The following is a 22066-nucleotide window of genomic DNA, read 5'->3' on the forward strand; positions in this document are numbered from 1 at the left end:
AGCCTTCCAGCTTTCGGCCAGTGGTGGCAGCACCGAAAAAATGCAGTCGAATAAGCAACGCCCCAGTCTGCGAAGAATGGCGATGTTTTAGGTTATGTGGTATTTACTTTATAAATCTTGAAAATTTATACGAAAAACTTACGTTTTATCTGGGAGTTCTTCAGTTGAACATCGACTGTATTCCTCTGTAGGACACGGAAAAGATACGGAACAAGACTTTGTGTAAGTTCTTGCCTTAAACTTTTTATTTTCCTTCCTAGGTACGAAAGGGCTGTAATAACTACAACTGGTCCAAGACTCAGTGATGTTAATATTTCACAACATACAATTATTCTGCTTTATTAGTTCACTTGTCTCATTATGATAAAGCAACCATAACGAAAACAGTGGTTTTAGGCTTAAGTTGATCGTTTTGTCGTTCCTGGAGTGTCTTGGAAAAGATGGGCGCAGTTAAAAAAACTTATGTAAGTGTTAAACAAGGGGTTAACAGGAAGCGGTGAGAGGTATAGGTAAAGACAACATTGGGATCGTTCACGAAAGACTAAGGTATAATTTATATTTTCATGTAATACTTGAATTTGAGCGACCATAAGACAAATTTAACCAACAAAATGATAAGCACAAGCACGACACCTCATGGAGACAGAGAAAAGTATGGCACAAGAATAATAATCAGGTTAAATTATAACAACGGCGGTCACACTGATGATAAATATGAGTTTTTTCAAATAACTAGTTTTAATGATAACCAAAAATATCATATGAAATTAAAAGTAGCAGTAAGATTGAAGTTTGACAGCTGGTATTCTTCCACACACAGCGACCCCCAAACTATCTGAGGACAACACAGAGCTAGTGGCATGCATTATTGAGACATGAATGAATGCAGATGTAAATGGATCTGTGTTCATTTAGTCCCCTGGCAGTTTATGCCTACAGAATTAAGAATAAGTGAGCCAGCCTCCTCCTGAAAGTAAGGATGATGTCCGCTGGCTCTTCCAAACTTCCTTGCTTCCTACACCGCTTTTGGATAATAACTAAGTAAAAGGGATGAGCTATGTTATTGGCATGGCACCAGCCAGCATGATGCATGTTTTTAAAGGTAATTATTTGGACTGTCAAATATGATACAGCTGAAATATCATCTGTAAATATCAGGCTATATCAGCTGTAAATATCGGGCTATAATGGCTGCATCAAACAACACTGGTTGCAAAAATTTGGGTATATTGGCTATAAATATCAGGCCATGGTGGCTGTAAATATCGGGCTATATTGACTGAAAATATCAGGCTGTATTTACTGTAAATATCAGACTTTATCTGCTTGAAAAATAAAGCTGTATTGGCTTTATACAATTTGGTCAGTTTGATTTTTTTTTTTTTTTTTTAAATCGACAAAGCAAATCACCATAACAAATTATATCCAAGGCTTTTCAAAACAAACAAGACTAGGTTAAAACCTAGTACATGGCTGACCGCAACTATCTGGGATGCCTGTTGAAATGCCTGACTGGCAGAGTGATTTTGTCATTATTGTTATTTTTCGTGAGGCAAATTTATTATGGCATCTTAAATGTATAGCTATATTCTGTCCCCTCTCTCTCTGTGTCTCCTCTTAATAAAGCTTTTCTCTGTGCACATATGACGCCCTACAGAGAGTAGAGCTGGGCAATTAATTACAAATTAGATTAAATGGCAATATGGCCTGCTGCAATTTTCAAATCGCAGACAGTGCAATATTTTTTTAACCTGAAATCTGGCAAAATACCAATTTGATAAAAAAAATGTTTGCAGCAGAAATTTCATTCTCTACACATTGTGCATATATACAGGTGATTTTTTTTCAAACTAAAATCCTACTTTTCTTGTCAGTGTATATGATTTTCTTGATAAAAATGAGAATAACATAAAAAAGGTATCATCCCTTCAGTATAGCTATCTATATCAAATTTGCTATACAAGCCAAAATCACAATTAGAATTTTTTTTAAATCTCTCATCCCTAGTTTAATTTATCTAGTATTGCATTGGTTATAATATAGAATTATTTATTGCTTATGTTTGTTGAATATAACATAAGATGAGGAACCTTGGAGTAATCGAATATCAAATTGCAATTGCAATTATGGGGGAGAAAATTGCAATTGGATTATTTTCTTAAATTGTTCAGCCCTAACAGAGATGTGTCAGACTTCACTGATAGAGACAGACACTGAGTCACTAGAGATTAAATGTTTTTTTGGCAGATATAAGTCTTTAATGGTAATAAGTTTATACTAACAATACAACACTAGCTGTTAATGAAGGTTTTTTTCTGAAATAAAATAAAAACTGCTGCAGATTTCATGAACATTTGTAATTCTCCTCAGACAGGTGTGTAAGGGTCTTGATATGTGTAAAATTAAGCTGAATTTCTACTTTAGTGTTCCTATTGTTTTGTTATCCGTTAATTTTCTATAAACAGCACTTGCAACAGCAAAGCATATGCCCTGCAAATAAAGACATGCCAAATGTTTAAGTAGCATTCTCTTAACAATGCAAATGTGGAGATAAACATTTATTTGTTCCCCATAATCATATAGTATAGATGGAATATTTACAAAGTTTTTTTTAACATAGCGCACGCCCCTGGCTCATGCAGGCAACACAGAGACACGCAGCTGGAGCGCACACACACAGCACTGACGCGCTGGTCCTCCTGGTCAGAGAGGAGCTTTAAGAGGAGAAAGTTCTGCTGTTTATCCTCCAGTATTCTGAAACGTTTTCCCTCAGCAGATTGAAGCCTTGAGTCTACACTACCAACATGTTAGCTTGTGTTTCAGTGTAGGTGTGTGCGTGAGCATCGCGTTTATGTGTGTCACTCTGCAGCATGAAAGCAGACCAGGATGAGAGGAGCGCATCCGACATTGCTGCATAAAAGACACATGAACAGTCAAAGAGAGAGGGACGATAGGAGGATGATGAGAAACTGAAAAGGTCAGCCCATAAGAACTAAAATCTTTCCAAGCAATAATCCTTGAGACAATACGTGCATGATTTTTGCAAAGTTACATGGTGATGATGGGAGTCTTTAAACTTCCAGTCAGGCTTATACTGTAGGTTCTCTTTGGGAACTGACCCAAAACACTGGCTGTTTGAGAAAATCACTTCCACATTAAATATAATATTTTTAAAGATTAGCTGTATGACACCTTTTTACTGTTTGTGGAAATAAAATACAGTCAGTGTTTTAGAGAAATGACATGTAGCTTTGTTTCACTTGACAGTAATGTTGGTGACCAAAGAGGAAATGAAAATAATAAATACTATGTACTTTAATGTTAATACTCATTATTTGTTTTTAAGTTAAAGAGTAAGAAACAGTATCCAAAAACTGATTTTGCATTTTTTTTCTTTTCAGTCGACAGGATCAGCAGGATGTCTGTGACCATGACCAGAAGTGACGGGGTCACTGTGTTCACTTTGACCCCGGACCCCCAAAGTTCTTTACCTCCAATATGCCAAATCCTCAGAGGCCTCTGCTACAGCCCTGTCTGCTGCTCTGTGTCTCAGCGCCTGAAGAAGTTTCAGGGAGCTTCTCAGTCAGTCCTGGGGGTGAGTTACAGCCACACACATTTTTCAAGTTAGTCTGTGAAAGCACACAACTCAGCAGCTTTTAAATAAGTTTTTCTTCCTCCACACAGGTCTGGTTTAACCTTTTATGAAATAATTTGTTTCCAGAGATACATTAGCTTAAGCAAAATACTAGTCCAATTGAATTTTTCTTTCTCTTTCCTAACAGTTGTATATTGTTGTCATAATCATGTCAGAATCTCATTTTAAAAGAGTGTTTTCATAATACTTTCAGGGCTTTGTACCTCTAGGATCAGGTAAAGTCCTTTTTAAACAACTTTTAGGAAAGACAATGAAACTTAGAGAAAGAGGTCCTATTAAAGTACTCTCTGCACCACAGCTCTGATCTCTAATGTACTCAAAACCTTGCACATGGTAAGTATAGTAAAACTGTACAGGTATGTGTTGTTCACACTGTGTTTGCTCCTCCTCAGGCCCTGCATATTATGGTTGGTTTGCTGAACATCGGCCTTGGAGCAATCCTCCTCAGTAGTGGTCTTGGCTCTTGGCGGCAGATGGATGAGATGAAGTATCCTATTTGGATGGGAGTACTGGTAAGCAAACCAACATTTTATTTGTTTTTTGGTTATTTTGCTTATTAGCCAAAATTTTCCATAGTTTTAATTTAAGTCTGGTTTGTGTTTCTGAATAACTCCCAAGTCTTTTGTGAAGCTAGAATTAGGAATGATGCAATTTTACTGGGGGTTTGCAGTGATTCTGGGGTATTACAGCTTGTTCATACAGGACAGCTAATGCTATACATTAGCATGTTAACATTGATATTAAGATTAAAACACCAGAGATAGTTCACTAACCCTCTGAGCAGCTTTGAAAACGATTTTCAAGAATATATCGAGAGGGTTTTTTTTGATAATCTGACAGATTTCTGAATCAGTGCAGATTTGTTTTTCCCCATCTCGTTAAAAGTTTTTTTTTTTTTTGTACTGATCACAAGATTTGCCTTCTGTACATTTCCCTGTCTTACATCTGAGTTCACATGTTTTTTATGGTTGTGAATACTTGACCAAAAACAGAGCAACAACATATTTCTTTTAGGCACAGGCCAACCCAAAAACAGCTCCTCAAGGCTTCTTTAATGTCTTAGTTGTCAGTTGACATTAATAAGTGTCATTATTACATTTCTTGCCCTGGTGCATGTTATCCTTGCTTCATGAAATACTTAAGTTGAGGACAATAGTAATGGCTTGTGGTTCTCAGCCTTGGTGTGAAAAGGTGAAAGGTTAAATCATTTTCTTTTTTGTCTGTTCTTTAGTTCATTTTATTCGGCATCATGAACATTTTGTCTGAGAAGTTCCCAAGTCCATGTCTGGTGAGTAATACAGCTTTATAACATCTTCATTGGAGCTTTCATTTGATGGTCAACTGTTATCCACGCTTTGTATAAATCAGTGTTACTCAGTCCTGCTAAACAAAGAGCCAAATTGTTAAAAAAAAATACCTTTTCAAGAGCCACAATCCAAATGCTCAGTCTGGCTGAGCGGGAAAATGGTCTGAAACACCACTGGCTGCTCTATGAGAAACGGATGACAACAGGGAAAAACAGACTAATATCAGCTTAAATGAGAGATATTTGGACTCAGCAGAGATCCATCCATTCCCAAAAGACACAGTGGACCATGGACATTGATATGTGGTCATAAATCGAGTTTCCTGACATTTATAATGGACCTGATTTCAGCACACAAAGCAGAGCCTGAAGGCTCACATCAGCTGAGCTCGTCACTGAAGGATGTGAAGCTGAATTAACTTTGAAAAGTTTTGTTAATATCAAATTTTAGATCAGATGTTTCTCTGTATTTCAGCAAGTCATTTAATTCTTTTCACTTTCTCTAATCGCTGTGAAGATCGCTCCATAGTTGTCAAATCTATTTGGGAACATTCGGGGTGTATTTCAGAACCAGCTCTACGTACCCCGGTTGTTTCTCCTAATCTAGTCAATTGTAACACAAGTTAAACCCTCATTTTCCTGCTTTAATTTGACAGACTCACATGGTATAGCCCTCAACTTTTATATAATGTTGTATAAACTGTTAAGCCTCAGATAGTGGAAATAACCCCACTATTTTTTTTATATATCTATATATTTTTGGGCATTTTTGTGCTTTTATTAGATAGAGGAGGACAGTGGATAGAGTCGGAAACAGGGTCAAGAGTGGGGAGAGACATGCGGTTAAGGGCTTCAGGCTGGATTAGAACCCGGGCCGCTCGCGTACATGGGAAGCGCCTTAAACCACTAGGCCACCTGCTCCCCATGACACCAGTATTTAACAAAATAGAACTTATTCATCACTGAATGAATGATTGTTGTATTTACACTTATCGTCTTGTTTACTTATAAACATACCGTTATGACTCCAAAAATTTCTATAAACAAAAATCTATCAGCTGAGGATCTGGACTGACCGCCATGAACATTGTCAAGATGTAGTTATTAAAAAAAGACGGCAAATTTAACCTCTAACCTTGAATTGAGTTGTCTCTGTTTGAAATACAGTGCTGTGAAAAAGTATTTACCCCCTTTCTGATTCCAGATTTTTTTCCATATGTATCACACTTAAATGTTTCGGATCATCAGACCAATTTTAATATCTCACAAAGACGACCCAAGTAAATACAAAATGCAGCTTCTTTTATTTATTAAGGGACAAAAATTCAAACCTGTCTGGCCCTATGTGAAAAAGTAAATGCCCCCTAACCTAATAACTGGTTATGCCACCCTTGGCAGCAATAACTGAAATCAAGCATTTGTGCATTGCTGTGGAGGAATTTTGGCCCACTCTTCTTCACAGAATTGTTTTAACCCAGCCATATTGGAGGGTTTTTCAGCATGAACTGCCTGTTTAAGGTCACACCATAGCATCTCAATTGGGTTTAAGTCCGGACTTTGACTTGGCCACTCCAAAACTTTAATTTTTTTTTTTTTTTTAACCATTCAGAGGTGGACTGGCTGGTATGTTTGGGGTCGTTGTCCTGCTGCATAACCCAAGAGCGCTTGAGCTTTAGGGCAGGAATTGATGGCTGGACGTTGGCCTTCAGGATTTTCTGATAGACAGCAGAATTCATTGTTCCATCAATCACAGCAAGTGGTCCAGGTCCTGAAGCAGCAAAGCAGCCCCAGACCATCACACTGCCACCACCATGTTTGACTGTTGGCATGATGTTCTTTATCAAATACTGTGTTATTTTTACTCCAGATGTAACGGGCTGCAAACCCTCCAAAAAGTTCAATTTTTGTCTCATCAGTCCACAGAATATTTCTCCAAAAGTCCTGGGGATCATCAAGATGTTTCTTAGTAAATATAAAAGGTTTTTGCCTTGGAACTCTCCCATAATGCCATTGTTGCCCAGTGTCTTTCTTGTGGTTGAGTCATGAACTCTGACCTTAACTGAGGCCAGTAGGCCTGCAGTTCTTTGGATGTTCTTTTGTGACCTCCTGGATGAGTCATTGTTGCACTCTTGGAGTAATTTTCGTTGGCCGACCACTCCAATCAGGTAGGTTGATAAGCTGGCTCTAATGGCTCTGATTGTGGTTCGCTGGAGTCCCATAGCCTTGGAAATGGCTTGGCATCCTTTTCCAGATTGATAGATTTCAATCACTTTGTTTCACTTTGTCTTACAGCTTCTATTTAAGTGATTTTCTTGATTCATCTCATTGGCGGTGGTGGCGGTAATCAGGCCTGGGTGTGGCCAGTGAAATTGAACTCAGCTTTCCAAGAACTGTGGTTAATCACAGTTAACTCATGATTTAACAAAGGGGGCAATTACTTTTTCACATAGTGCCTGATAGGTTTGGATTTTTCCCCTCAATAAATAAAACAATTTAGAAACAGCATTTTGTATTTACTTGGGTTGTCTTTTTGAGATAATAGAATTGGTTTGATGATCCAAAACATCTAAGTGTGATAAATAGGCAAAAACATCTAGAATCAGAAAGGGGGCAAATACTTTTTCATGGCACTGTATGTCCACAAAGCCGAGAGAGAAGAGTCCCCTTTCCCTCAGCCGATAACTTTAAGCAACTACTGCCACTGCTAGCTTGTTGCAGATGCTGCTGGTGGGCTGGAACTTTCACCAGGCATGCTGGGGGGATTTCAGAATAAAAGTGTAGTTTTAAGGTGTAGATTGATTTTGATGTTCGACCGATTTAATTGGATAATTAATTAACCAGTTGCTGTATTGATATTCATTGATGGATGGTTACACCCCTACTGAATATCAGTATAAGATACCTAAATACTTGCTATTCATCTTGATTTAGTACATTTTAATGTGTCTGACAAAAAAATCAAGATATGACGTGCACAAAAGTTATATTTTGGGAGAAAAAAAATGTAATTAAAAATCTGTTCCTTTACACAACTGCTAGTTGAGACCTCAACTTCCACAAAGTTCCACTTCAAATTATTGTTGTAAAAAAAAAAAACAAACTACAAAGTCAGGAAATATCTGTGCGGTGTCACAGTGAAAGAAAGCATTTACTGTAAGTGGGCAGGAATGCTGCTCTGTTTTTGCATGAAAAAAAAACATAATTATGATTATTTTTAATTGAAATTGAGATCATAATAATTGAACACAATTCCTCATGGGTTTTATTGAGAGCCACATCTGTATTTATTGAATTTCAGCACCTTTAACTCTTTAACAAAAAAGCAGCAAATTAATACACTAGCAGGCGCCATTGATCATCCACCTCTAATCTGCACTTTGTGCATTGTCATGTATCCCTCAGCAGTGTTTTATTTTACACTGTTTGTGTTTGGTTTTGAATAAATTATGTATTTGTTTCTTTTTGCAGGTCATCCTCACTGTGGTCTTAAATCTATCAGGAGTTGCTATTGCCATCGCAGCCATCGTTCTCTACATCATCAACGTCTTAGGCATTTATTTGTGGTGGATGTGTCATGATGGTGCTTATGACAAATATGATGACAGGTTGGCACCTTCACCTGAAGATATGCCCAAATGCCTGGAGGCTCAAGATCTGGTTCTGGTATGTGTTTAAAAAGTGGTATTTAGTGAGTGAAAACACACGCTTTGTAGCTGAGGAATGGAAAAATTATTTTAATGATTGGATTTCAAATTTAAAGTTAGATCAGTGATTATTATACAGCTTTACAACAAGTTAACTATGAAAAAACTTTTAAAAGGAGTGATTTTAAAGGTCACTTTGTTTCTTTTGTGTCTGATCAGATGATTTTAAGGAGCATCAATGCTGTGCTGATCGTCCTGTCAGTCCTGGAGCTCTGTGTCACCATCAGTTCTGCTGTTTTGGGGATCAAAGCTCTAAAGCAGAAGACAGAGAACAAGGTAGAGTCTACACATCATATCTCACTGTTTAACTTGTTAACACAGGGAATACTGGCTGAGCAAACATGCTCTCATTTTCTTTGTAAAGCATTAGATGTCTGAATGTCTGTGCTGCTATGAGTTTGGCCTTTTGAACTAATGTCACATCTTCACTCCTGAAAACATCAAAGAACTACAGGATGATGGTGAACAAAGCAGCAGGGTTGGATGCCATTATGACAAAGTTGTTAAAGGGTTCCCACTGATCCTTGAAAAGTCTTTAAAAGTCTTAAATTAGATTTTTGAAATTTAAGGCTTTAAAAAGTCTTAAGAGTCTTAATTTTACTGATTTTAAGAAGGCACATTGCCTTAGCCGGTATTTATCCCAAAATTGTTTTCTAGCAAAATTTTTAGATTTGAACAATTCTTTTTTTCTTTTTTTGCATACATGTTTGTCCACATTACAATTAACCACATTTACTGCAGCAGTGTCAGTTTTACTATATATTTCCTGCTGCACTCTCTCATCAGCTCAGCCTGACTTCATGTAGAAGTGTACAGGGGCTGGTGGAGATGTAGGTAAAGTCTGGGTAAAAGTTTGTCATTTTGCATTCACACTTGCAGCTTACCTCAGAATTAACAGTACCTCCATTAAAGATTTAAAGAGTAGCCAACAATTGGAGTAAGGTTGTTTTGGTGATCTGAACTGGTTTATGCCTTTAGAGTTAGAAGTGCTCTCTGTAAAAGTCTATTTATTAAAATGAGTTACCTGTTAAAGAAGCTATTCTAACCTTTATTACTGGTTTAACTGTGTAACAAAAGTTCTCATAAAGATTACATTGTGTGATTTCATGATGTTGATTTTCTCTTTCAGAGCCCTGATGACCCAGAACAGTGCAAACCACTGCTGGAGGAAGTCACCAGTAACTGTGCAGCTTAAATCCAAATCTCTGCTTCACACTGTTACTGAAGAGAAAGTTTACTCCTAAGCTCTTATGCATCTTTACCACTGAACATATTTATTCTTGAATTACACTAATGTAGTGAGTACAAAGTCAGCTGAAATGTTGGGTCTCTTCCTGAGGGATGTTTGCACTTATTCTTCGGAGCACTTTGAATAATAGTCAACAGCCACTCTGATTTCATCTGTTTCTGATTTTTAAATGCTACTCTTTATTATGATTGTCGAGCAATGTACCTTAAGGTCAGTAATTTTGTAACTGTAAGGGAAGTCCATGCATGTGTGTAATACTGATGGACTGATGGGGTTTCTGTTTTATTTTAAACCATGTTAAAAACATGAATAAAAATGACTCAAAGCTGTGGGTTTTATTTATTTTGTTCCTCTGCTCTGTCCTTTACAAGCCGCCTTAAAGCATGACTGAGAAATGGAATCACTGAATAACTACTTGTGTTTAATTTTTCCACAACTGTTGGGCAAAACTGCTTCTTTTTAAGTTGCAGACAGCAATAAAGTATTGTGATGTGCGAGGTATGGCTATTAAATAATGAGACTGCCTTTATAGGGATAAAACCATGTGGTTCAGTCACATGGTGGTCAAATGCAACTATTTTTCTTGCCCTTGATTCCCCACAGTAAAAAATTAATATTTTCTCAAGAAAAAGTGTGCGATTTTGGGATAGTTTTTGTGTTAAAAAAAATAAATTTTTATTGCTTAAATTGAGGATGGACCATGTTTTTGCTTACCTGTATGGGCCCCTGATGGGGCTGAGTCCCAGAAAGCTTTCTCCTTTATCCCTCCATGGGGCTCTGTTCTTTGGTGATAGCATGAATCTCGCTAACACTAAAAATTATCCATTATTATTATGATCATTGTAATTTTAATGGGGTTTCCCACATGTTAGTGTCTTTTTGAATCAAGAAAAGCTTATGGACCATTTATGCACAGTTCAAGGTGCTTTACAGAGATTAAAAAGAATTTATAACAAAGAGCATCAATAGACATCAAAATGAAATTGAACCAGAATTAACTGTTACCTCTTAGAATGTTCAGCAAAGATTTTTTTTTTTTTTTTTGAGGAAAATTAAAGCCTCCCATGTTTTTATCGAGATGACTCTCTTTTACAGAAGTTTTATGGAATCTGTTTTAACCTTTTGTATTGTTGCATGGTTTGACAACCTGAACTTGCCCAATCAAGAATCACCTTGGTAGTCTTGTTAAAACTGCTAGAAAAATCTCAGGAAGACAGCAGGCTGGAGTAATGCCCATCTATAGACAGGACCTTAGGAGGGCTAATGCTATTCTGGATTTTGCTAATCATCCACTTCAGAGTGAGTTTGAGCTTTTGCCTTTTTGTTGTTTCGGGGTTCCTATGAGGAAGACTAAAAGACTACAGGTGTCATTTATCCCCAGTGCAATTTATTTACTTAATGGCAAGTAGCCCTTAGGTTGCTCTTGTTCTTGCACTATCTTTGCTTATTTGCACATCCTTACATAGCACTTTTTGCATCATTTGGTGGTAATTTTCCATGTTTTGTACAAGCTCTGAAATGATCTTTTGTTAGTGACTTTCTGTATGTGTATGGTGTTTCTTATAATGTGTTGCTTTTATTATGTCTGACTCTTAGGCTTTTAATTGGATCTTATTTTCACTGCTGATATTGCACATGTGTACCTTGTCTTTTGTGTGCCCCTGCTGCAACACTAAATTCCCTTTCATGGGAAAGTAAATCTATTATAAGTGTGCCACGATCCTGTTGAGGAAATTTGGCCTGGAGTCTTAACATTTGTCTTGAGTTTAGCTGAATGAGGAAGAAGGGGTTAGGTTTTCTTTGTTTTCGCTTAATGTGCTTATGGATGATATATTCCAGTATCCCCATAAAATTTCACTAAACTTAACAAAATATCCTACTACTGGGTTCCTACTTTGTCTGATGACTGATGTGAGCATGAAATGAACTTAAATGACCTTGCCATTGTTGTACAGCTTTCGGCCAGTGGTGGCAGCACCGAGCACAATGCAGTTGAAAAAGCAACGCCCCAGTCTGTGAAGAAGGGCGATGTTTTGGTTTATGTGGTATTTATTTTAGAAATCTTGAACATTTACAGCAAGCTTGAAATAGGATTTCTTTGTCTTCATCTCTGCCATTGTTCATCTTGGTATGTCTCGAAAAATTCGCACAACACGTCTCTGCATGCCTTCTGAAACGCATTAAACTTTCCATTTACTTTTTCGGTATCAACTGTGACGGTGGTGTATTTATGCTAGTTTTAGTCGACTTTATGATAGTTTGATATGATTTCAAAGGTTTGTGTATAGTTTTGTGGCTGTATTCGACCATTTAGCATAAAAAGTCATTTTATGCCTTTATGCAAAGAAAGATGCGTTTTTGAAGGTGTTGTGCTGTAAAAAGTAACTGTGTTAATTGGCGACTTCCTGTAGTTTTAATGATAACCAAAAAGTGCATATGAAATTTTAAGTAGCAGTGAGATTGAAGTTTGACAGCTGGTATTCTTCCACACACATCGACCCACAAACCATCTGAGAGCAACACAGAGCTAGTGTCATGCATTATTGAGACATAAATGGGTAGAGGTCTGTGTTCATTTAGTCTAAGCCTACGGTATTAAAACTAAGAGATGCTCCATTGCAAGCATGAGCCAGCCTCCTCTTGAAAGTAGAGATGATGTCCACTTGCTCTTCCAAACTTCCTTGCTTCCTACACCACTTTTGGATAATAACTAAGTAAAAGGGATGAGCTATGTTATTGACATGACACCAGCCAGCATGATGTAAGTTTTAAAAGGTAATTATTGGCACTGTCAAATATGATACAGCTGAAATATCATCTGTAAATATCAAGCTATATCAGCTGATATTTGAACCAATGTTGGCTTTAAATATCAGGTTATATTATTTACTATAAATGTCAGGCTGTATTGGCTGTAAATGTCAGGCTTTATCTGCTCAAGAAATAACACTGTAAGCTTATTTACTGCAGTTCGTGGGCTATATTGACTATGGATTTTGGGCTATATTTCCTGTAAATTTTTGGCTATATTGGCTGAAAATATGGGTTTATGTTGGCTGTAAATATCAGGCTATATTTTCTGTAAATATGGGGCTTTATTAGCTATAAATAGCAGGCTATGTTGGCCATTAATATTGGGCTATATTGGCTATAATAATCATGCTTTCTCTGCTGTAAAAAAATATTGTGAATTGGCTGCAGTTATTTGGCTATATCAGGTGTTAATGTTGAGCTTTATTGGCTGTAAATATGGGGCTATGTTGGTTGTAAATATCAGGCAATATTTGCCATAAATAGCAGGCTATATTGGCTGTAAATTAGGGGCTATATTTGCTGTAAATAACAGGCTATGCTTTCCATAAATAGCAGGTAATATTGGCTGTAAATAGTGGATTTATGTACCAGTGTCAGGGTTGCCAGGTCCGCGGTTTTTCCCGTGGAATTGGGCTACTTTCAGCGTACCGCCGCAGGTAGATTTTTTTGTTGTTTTTTTGTTGTTTGTTTTGTTTGGTTGAGCAGACCAATTTTTTATGTCTTGTGTATGAGTATTTAATTTCTGTAACAGAACAAACTACTCTATCTACACTGAAGTACAACTAAAACAACGAGCAGAGAGGCAGGAAAACTTGGAACATGGCACACAGACATACACACCACCCACAGAGGAGCAGAATATCTGCGGGCAATCAAGCAATATATGCAGTGTGACAGAGGTTTTACTGTATTATTTTGAATTTCAGCATTGTCTTGGTCCCTATCAAGGACCACTAGCAGGCCTGCATTCTGTAGGCATGTTGTTTTAATTGTGTTACAGGGAACAACAAGCTTGTTTAAGCTGCTTGAACTGTAAGGGCTGTTAGCACAGGGGGTTTAAATCTGCTGGAGCTATTCACATTGTTTCATGTAGTTTATTGAGTTATTTATTTAGAGGGAGGGACCTAGGCATTAAGTTTAATGTTGGTATTTTTGTGGTTTATAGCATTTGGGCTTTTGTTAATGCTTGTGTAGTTTAGGCACCAGGTAACATCTATACTATGGACGGATAAGATAGGATGTGTGGGGAGAAGTTAAATGTTTTTTTGTTTTTTTTTTTAACTAGGATGGCAACAAGAACATCAAAAAAATTTGTTTGAAGGAAAAACCTACATTTTTTAAACCATATTTTTCACATGGACATTGACATGTTTGATCCTGGTATTCAACAGTGGTCAGTTCAGTTCTTGAGTTTGTTTTGTTTTTTTCTTTTGTTAATTGAAAAAGCAAATCACAACAACAAATTATATCCAAGGCTCTAAATGGATGCCACTGCACAGAGGCTTAAACATAAGTCATCACAAATGCAGCAGTATTTTTGATTCAAAAATAGGCATCATTGAACTCTTATTGTGCAGTATGATGATGAGAAACTGAAAAGGTCTGCCCATAAGAACTCAAATCTTTCCAAGCAATAATCCTTGAGGCAATACGTGCATGATTTTTGCAAAGTTAAATGGTGATGATGGCAGTCTTCAAACGTCCAGTCAGGCTTATACTGTGGGTCCTCTTTGGAAACAGACTGACCCAAAACACTGACTGGTTGAGAAAATCACTTCCACATTAAATATAAAATTTTTAAAGATTAGCTGTATGACACCTTTTTACTGTTTGTGGAAATAGAATACAATCAGTGTTTTAAAGAAATGACATGTAGCTTTGTTTCACTTGACAGTAATGTTGGTGACCAAAGAGGAAATGAAAATAATAAATACTATGTACTTTAATGTTAATACTCATTATTTGTTTTTAAGTTAAAGAGTAAGAAACAGTATCCAAAAACTGATTTTGCATTTTTTTTCTTTTCAGTCGACAGGATCAGCAGGATGTCTGTGACCATGACCAGAAGTGACGGGGTCACTGTGTTCACTTTGACCCCGGACCCCCAAAGTTCTTTACCTCCAATATGCCAAATCCTCAGAGGCCTCTGCTACAGCCCTGTCTGCTGCTCTGTGTCTCAGCGCCTGAAGAAGTTTCAGGGAGCTTCTCAGTCAGTCCTGGGGGTGAGTTACAGCCACACACATTTTTCAAGTTAGTCTGTGAAAGCACACAACTCAGCAGCTTTTAAATAAGTTTTTCTTCCTCCACACAGGTCTGGTTTAACCTTTTATGAAATAATTTGTTTCCAGAGATACATTAGCTTAAGCAAAATACTAGTCCAATTGAATTTTTCTTTCTCTTTCCTAACAGTTGTATATTGTTGTCATAATTATGTTGGAGTCACATTTTATAAGAGTGTTTTCATAATACTGTCAGAGCTCTGTACCTCTAGGATCTTCAGGTAAAGTTCTGTTTATTTAGGAAGGAAAGACAATGGAATTTAGAGAAAGAGGTCCTATTAAAGTACTCTCTGCACCACAGCTCTGATCTCTAATGTACTCAAACCATTGCACATGGTAAGTATAGTAAAACTGTACAGGTACATGTTGTTCACACTGTGTTTGCTCCTCCTCAGGCCCTGCATATCATGGTTGGTTTGCTGAACATCGGCCTTGGAACAATCCTCCTCAATTGTGCTTCCGTCACTTCATGGCAGATGCGTGACTACGAGTATCCTATTTGGATGGGAGTACTGGTAAGCAAACCAACATTTTATTTGTTTTTTTATTTTGCTCTTAAACCAACATTTTCCATAACCTAAATTTAAGTATGGTATGTGTTTCTGAATAACTCCCAAGTCTTTTGTGAAGCTAGAATTAGGAATGATGCAATTTCATTGGGGGTTTGCAGTGATTCTGGGGTATTACAGCTTGTTCACACAGGACAGGACCTGCTCTGCATTAGCATGTTGACACTGATATTAAGATTAAAACACCAGAGATAGTTCACTAACCCTCTGAGCAGCTTTGAAAACGATTTTCAAGAATATATCAAGAGGGTTTTTTTAATGCCCTGGCATATTTCTGAATCAGTGCAATTTGTTTTTTCCCCATCTCATTAAAAGTAGTTTTTGACTGATCATAAGATTTGCCTTCTGTACGTTTCCCTGTCTTACATCTGAGTTTACGCATATTTTTTTGAATACTTGACCAAAAACAGAGCAACAACATATTTCTTTTAGGCACAGGCCAACCCAAAAACAGCTCCTCAAGGCTTCTTTAATGTCGTTGTTCTCAGTTGGCATTAATAAGTCTCATTATTAAATTGCTTACCCTGGTGCATCAGTGTTACCCTTGCTTCATGAAATACTTAAGTTGAGGACAATAGTAATGGCTTGTGGTTCTCAGCCTTGGTGTGAAAAGGTGAAAGGTTAAATCATTTTCTTTTTTGTCTCTTCTTTAGTTCATTTTATTCGGCATCATGAACATTTTGTCTGAGAAGTTCCCAAGTCCATGTCTGGTGAGTAGTACAGCTTTATAACATCTTCATTGGAGCTTTCATTTGATGGTCAACTGTTATTCATGTTTTGTATAAATCAGTGTTACTCAGTCCTGCTAAACAAAGAGCCAAATTGTTGAAAAAATACCTTTGCAAGAGCCACAATCCAAATGCTCAGTCTGGCTGAGTGGGAAAATGGTCTGAAACACCACTGGCTGCTCTATAGGAAACAGATGAAAACAGGGAAAAACAGACTAATATCAGCTTAAATTATGGATATTTGGACTCAGCAGAGATCCATCCATTCCCAAAAGACACAGTGGACCATGGACATTGATATGTGGTCTTAAATCAAGTTTCCTGACATTTATAATGGACCTGATTTCAGTACACAAAGCAGAGTCTGAAGGCTCACATCAGCTGAGCTCGTCACTGAAGGATGTGAAGCTGAATTAACTTTGAAAAGTTGTGTCAATATCAAGTTTTACATCAGTTGTTTCTCTGTATTTCAGCAATTCATTCACTTCCTAACTACCGATTTGATTGGATAATTAATTAACCAGTGGATGTACTGACATACATTTATGGATGATTACATTCTACTAAATACCAGTATTAGTTACCTGAAAACTTGATATTCACCTTGATTAAGTGCATGTTAGTGTGTCTGACAGAGCTGACAAAAATCAAGATATGATGGACAAAAAGTCATATTTCAGAAAAGAAATGGAAATAAAAATCAGTCACTTCACACAACTACTAGTTTACACAAATCTCTACTTCAAATTATTGTTGTAAAAAAGTAAAAAGTCAGGAAATATCTGTGCAGTGTCCCAGTGAAAGCATTTACTGTACATGGGTGCTAGTGCTGCTCGGTTTTTATATAAAAAAATTATCATGGTTATTTTTAATTGAAATTGAGATCACAATAATTAAACACAATTACTCATTGTTTTTTTTAAGATTTGCATCAAACGTATTTATTGCAGTTTATCACTTGAAACACTTTGACTAAAAAGCAGCAAATGAATTTAGATAAGTGGGGAAAATATAAATATCTAAAAATATTAATACATGGAGTTAAAAAAAACAACTGTGAGCCCTCATGCAATGCAGAAATCATTTAAACTCAGTTATGTTGTTATCATGTCTGTTGGATGCCAAAATCAGAATAAAGATTAAAACTCAGCACTAGTAGGCACCATGGATCACTCACACCTAGTCTGCACTTTGTGCATTGTTACTTTTCCCTCAGCAGTGTTTTATTTTACACTCTTTGTGTTTGGTTTTGAATAAATTATGTATTTTTTTCTTTTTGCAGGTCATCCTCAGTGTGACCTTGAATCTATCAGGAGTTGCCTTTGCCATCGCAGCCATCGCTCTCTACATCATCAACGTCTTAAAAATCTGGTTGGAGTGGATGTGTGATGATTATGATTATAATTACGAAAACAGACACAGGGTGACACCTTCACCTGAAGAAATGACCAAATGCCTGGAGACACAAGATCTGGTTCTGGTATGTGTTTAATAAGTGGTATTTAGTGAGTGAAAACACACACTGTGTAGCTGAGGAATGGAAAAAATATTTTACTGATTGAATTTCAATTTTAGTTAGATCAGTGATTATTATACAGACTAACAACAAGTTAACTGTGAAAAAACTTTTCAAAGGAGTGATTTTAAAGGTCACATCATTTCTTTTGTGTCTGATCAGATGATTTTAAGGAGCATCAACGCTGTGCTGATCGTCCTGGCAGTCCTGGAGCTCTGTGTCACCATCAGTTCTGCTGTTTTGGGGATCAAAGCTCTAAAGCAGAAGACAGAGAACAAGGTAGAGTCTACACATCATATCTCACTGTTTAACTTGTTAACACAGGGAATACTGGCTGAACAAACATAATCTCATTTTCTTTGTGAAGCATTAGAGGTGAGAGGTCCTTATTTTTAGAAGGCATATTGCCTTTGATGTGTATTTATCCCAAATTTGTAGCAAAATTTTTAGATTTGAACAATTCTTTTTTTGCATAAATGTTTGTCCACGTTACAATTAACCACATTTACTGCAGCACTACCTGTACCTGTCTGTGTTATTTTTCCTACATATTTCCTGCTGCACTCTCACATCAGCTCAGTGTGACTTCATGTAAAAGTGTACAGGGGCTGGTGGAGATGTAGGTAAAGTCTGGGTGAAAAGTTTGTCCTTTTGCATTCAGACTTGCAGCTTACCTCAGAATTAACAGTACCTCCATTAAAGATTTAAAGAGCCAAATATGGAAGTAAAGTTGTTTTGGTGATCTGAACTGGTTTATGCCTTTAGAGTTAAAACTGCTCTCTGTAAAAGTCTATTTATTTTATTTTATTTATCCGTTTATTTATCAGGGACAATACATGAGCATTGCTGCATTTAATTACAGTGCAACCGATGCAATGTATAAAAGACATCTAGCCATGGCTAATTTGCAGTCCTTGTCCCTGGTTATGCTTTTGAGAAATAACACATATGATACAACAGAATAAAATGGACATAAAAGACTAACAATGGCAGAAGACATAAATGAACAACCACAAAAAATACATAAAAACAACGGCAGCAAGACAAACATAAACATGCAGCCACATACATAAAAGCAACAGTAAGTCAGACATAAACATACGGACGAATGAAAATGACTAAAATGACAGTTAAGAGAATAGGTGAAGTAGCTAAGAAAAAAGATAAAAAGGAGTAAAATGAGCTGAATGATATAAAATTTTTAAGACATGTAGCTTAGTGTTCACAGATTTGCCTTTGTTTGAGCCATTGTTTTACCGTCTTATTGAATACTAGTCAGTCAGTGTTTTTTTATTTCTGATGGGAGAGTATTCCAGATCTGTGGGCCTTTAACTGAGAAAGAGGACTGGCCAAATGTTGTTTTGCATTTTGCTGATTTACAGTCTCCACTAACTGCTCCTCTTGTAATGGCTCCTTTACTGGAGTACTTTTGAACCAGTTGACTGACCAGTTGTGGAGCAAGATCATTCACACACTTGAAAATCAGTTTGATGTTTATTAAAGATAGCTCATTGTGAAATGAGCTATTATAACCTTTATAAAGTTCTCATAAAGATTACATTGCACGATTTCATGATATTGATTTTCTCTTCCAGTGCCCTGATGACCCAGATCAGTACAAACCACTGCTGGAGGAAGTCACCAGTAACCCTGCAGGTTAAAGGGGACATATTCTACCTTTTAAGACAAGTTTATATTGTTCTCAGAGGTCCTCAAAACATGCCTGTGAAGTCTGTTGCTTAAAAAAGACTCCAGTACTAGATTTTTGCATGTCTGAAAAGCCCTCTGTTTCAGCCCTTCTCAGAACAAGCCGTTTCTGTGTCTGTGGCTTTATATTGTAATTCGCTACCTGACTCCATCTCTTACCACACCCCTCTCAGGAAATGGATATGGCACTCCTTATGTTACAATGTCACAGATACTCTTATACAAAATTAAGGACCTGACTGGAATTTGAACCATCAACCTCCGAGACTAAGGTCAGACTGAGCTATCAAGAGGAAGATCTGGAGAGGAGTGTGGAACTTTCTTCCAAGTGGGGAGGGCCATCCAAACCTGGGGGCGTGTGCTTACTCCCCACTTGTCAACATGAGGTTAAAATCTGAGAACGGTTTGTTTTAGCACACATTTTCTGGAAGGTGGAGAAAGAGAGGGGGGTTAGGAATGGATTTTTCTGATTCTTAGGGGGGGTTGTGGACAGGCCAGGTGTTCATATTTTTGTTAGAAAAGCCTGAAAGAGTGATTTTTGCATAATATGTCCCCTTTAAATCCAAATCTCTGCTTTGCGCTATTACTGAAGAGAAAGTTTACTCCTAAGCTCTTATGCATCTTTACCACTGAATGTATTTACTCTTGAATTACACTAATGCAGTGAGTACAAAGTCAGCTGAAATGTTGGGTCTTTTCTGGAGGGTTGTTTCAAAATGTTTGCACTTATTCTTCAGAGCACTTTGAATAATAATCAACAGCCTCTCTTTGATTTCGTCTGTTTCTGTTTTTTAATGCTACTCTTTATTATGATTGTTGAGCGATGTGCCTCAAGGTCAGTAGTTTTGTAACTGGAAGGGAAGTCCATGCATGTGTGTAACACTGATGGACTGATGGGGTTTCTGTTTTATTTTAAACCATGTTAAAAACATGAATAAAAATGGCTCATAGCTGTGGGTTTCATTTTCTTTGTACCTCTGCTCTGTCCTTTACAAGACGCCTTAAAGCATGACTGAGAAATGGAATCACTGAATAACTACTTATATTTGATTTTTCCACAACTGTTGGGTGAAAAGCTGCTTCGTTTCAAGTTGTAGACAGCAATGAAGTATTGTGATGTACGAGGTATGGCTATTAAATAATGAGACTGCCTTTATGGGGATAAAACCATGTGGTTCAGTCACATGGTGGTCAAATGCACCATCTTTTCTTGTCCTTGATTCCCCAGCAAAATTTTAATATTTTCTCAAGAAAAAAGTGTGCGATTTTGGGATAGTTTTTTTATTTAAAAAAAAAATAAATTATTGCTTAAATTTAGGATGGACCATGTTTTTGCTTACCTGTATGGGCCCCTGATGGGGCTGAGTCCCAGAAAGCTTTCCCCTTTATCCCGCCATGGGGCTCTGTTCTTGGGTGATAGCGTGAAGCTCGCCAACACTAAAAATGATCTATTATGCATTAGGATCACTTATTTTTAATGGGCTTTCCCACATGTTAGTGTCTTTTTGAATCAAGAAAAATTTATAGACATTTAGGCACAGTTCAAGGTGCTTTACAGAGATACAATAAACATTTAAAACAAAGAGCATCAATAGACATCAAAATGACATTGAAGTAGAATAAACTAGATTTTAAGATGTTAAGAAATAAGGAAACTGGCACTTAGCAAAAAAAGAACTTAAAATATTTTGAAATATCCTCAATAGTTTCTGCTCAGTGTATGTTTCACCCCTAATCAAATGAACAATCTACAGTAGTGGCTCTTCCTGAGGATTTTGGCTCACTGTTGCTCTGTCTGAGTTTGACACAGCCCTAAGCTGCCCAGAAACATCTGTTTGGGTGCCTTCAAGTCTTCAAATATGCCACGCATAATTGTGTATTGCATCTGTCAATAACAGTGGGTGATTACTATACATAAACTTAGCCACAAATAAATCATTTGAATTGCTAAATGAATCAAAATAGGCATAATGTATCTCTCCATTTTGGCTATTTTCCTGATAAGGAGGTTAAATCCTGGGGGGCACGTTTAACAAAGTAAATTTAAAAAACTCATAAAATCCCCCATGAAAGGTTTACTGAAAATACTTTCACATCAATCAAGAAGTAAATAAATGTGTCACAATCCTGCTAAGGAAATTTGGCCTGGAGTCTTAACATTTGTCTTGAGTTTAGCTAAATGAGGAAGAAGGGGTTGGGTTTTCTTTATAACTTCCAGATGAGGGGTAGTCCATCTGGGAACATGTTGATTCCTATTCCTCCCTTTCCAAACAAACTGTGCCATAAACTCACATTCAGTCAGACTTTGTTGGATAGATCCTTTCCCTTTACTCTGACAAACACAAACAGGTAAGTCTTATTCTATATGTGACTCAGTTTGTAAACAGATGGGACCTGCAGCATTTTGGCCAACACTTTCTATGCTGCTATGAGGACTGCTACAGAACAGAGGTAGTTATTACATCCATTCTGTTTTCATTTAATGCGCCAATGGATGATATATTCCAGTATCACCATAAAAGTTTACTAAAGTTAATAA

General features: G+C 37.0%; 3 protein-coding genes across 7 annotated transcripts in view; all 3 read left to right on the forward strand.

Annotated features, from left to right (window-relative positions):
• The window catches only part of LOC121514103, a 32373-nt gene extending 11896 nt beyond the window's left edge, over positions 1–20477 (forward strand). Inside the window, exon 8 of the mRNA XM_041794195.1 lies at positions 20126–20477. The gene's annotated coding sequence lies outside the window, so the exon portion shown is untranslated. The remainder of the gene's footprint in view (positions 1–20125) is intronic.
• LOC121514102 (membrane-spanning 4-domains subfamily A member 8-like) lies at positions 29–10243 on the forward strand. 2 transcript variants are annotated; one of them, XM_041794193.1, is made up of 8 exons: positions 29–222; positions 2870–2977; positions 3402–3595; positions 4048–4167; positions 4887–4943; positions 8430–8624; positions 8825–8941; positions 9795–10243. In XM_041794193.1, the coding sequence occupies exons 3-8, from the start codon at positions 3419–3421 to the stop codon at positions 9858–9860; spliced, it is 732 nt and encodes a 243-aa protein (XP_041650127.1). In that variant the 5' UTR covers positions 29–222; positions 2870–2977; positions 3402–3418; the 3' UTR covers positions 9861–10243. The 2 variants fall into 2 exon arrangements, with proteins under 2 accessions (XP_041650127.1, XP_041650128.1); XM_041794194.1 differs by lacking the exon at positions 2870–2977.
• Positions 11905–20477, forward strand: LOC121514101 (high affinity immunoglobulin epsilon receptor subunit beta-like). Of its 4 annotated transcripts, none has more exons than XM_041794189.1 (7): positions 11905–12042; positions 14757–14950; positions 15403–15522; positions 16230–16286; positions 17587–17784; positions 17983–18099; positions 19416–20477. In XM_041794189.1, exons 2-7 carry the CDS (start codon positions 14774–14776, stop codon positions 19479–19481), a joined length of 735 nt encoding a protein of 244 aa, XP_041650123.1. In that variant the 5' UTR covers positions 11905–12042; positions 14757–14773; the 3' UTR covers positions 19482–20477. The 4 variants fall into 4 exon arrangements, with proteins under 4 accessions (XP_041650123.1, XP_041650126.1, XP_041650125.1 ...); XM_041794192.1 differs by lacking the exon at positions 11905–12042 and adding an exon at positions 12670–12689; XM_041794191.1 differs by lacking the exon at positions 11905–12042 and adding an exon at positions 14102–14121.
• Positions 20478–22066: the final 1589 nt, after the last annotated feature.

Source organism: Cheilinus undulatus, linkage group 8 (genome assembly GCF_018320785.1).
Source record: "Cheilinus undulatus linkage group 8, ASM1832078v1, whole genome shotgun sequence".
Taxonomy (NCBI): domain Eukaryota; kingdom Metazoa; phylum Chordata; class Actinopteri; order Labriformes; family Labridae; genus Cheilinus; species Cheilinus undulatus.

What these genes read in the sequence shown, in the direction of transcription:
- LOC121514102 (XM_041794193.1), top strand. Translation starts at nt 3,419, where the DNA reads ATGTCTGTGACCATGACCAGAAGTGACGGGGTCACTGTGTTCACTTTG. An exon ending in CTTCTCAGTCAGTCCTGGGG is followed by an intron (nt 3,596 to 4,047) that starts GTGAGTTACAGC and finishes GCTCCTCCTCAG; the next exon opens with GCCCTGCATATTATGGTTGG. An exon ending in AGCAGAAGACAGAGAACAAG is followed by an intron (nt 8,942 to 9,794) that starts GTAGAGTCTACA and finishes TTTCTCTTTCAG; the next exon opens with AGCCCTGATGACCCAGAACA.
- LOC121514101 (XM_041794189.1), top strand. Translation starts at nt 14,774, where the DNA reads ATGTCTGTGACCATGACCAGAAGTGACGGGGTCACTGTGTTCACTTTG. An exon ending in AGACACAAGATCTGGTTCTG is followed by an intron (nt 17,785 to 17,982) that starts GTATGTGTTTAA and finishes GTGTCTGATCAG; the next exon opens with ATGATTTTAAGGAGCATCAA. An exon ending in AGCAGAAGACAGAGAACAAG is followed by an intron (nt 18,100 to 19,415) that starts GTAGAGTCTACA and finishes TTTCTCTTCCAG; the next exon opens with TGCCCTGATGACCCAGATCA.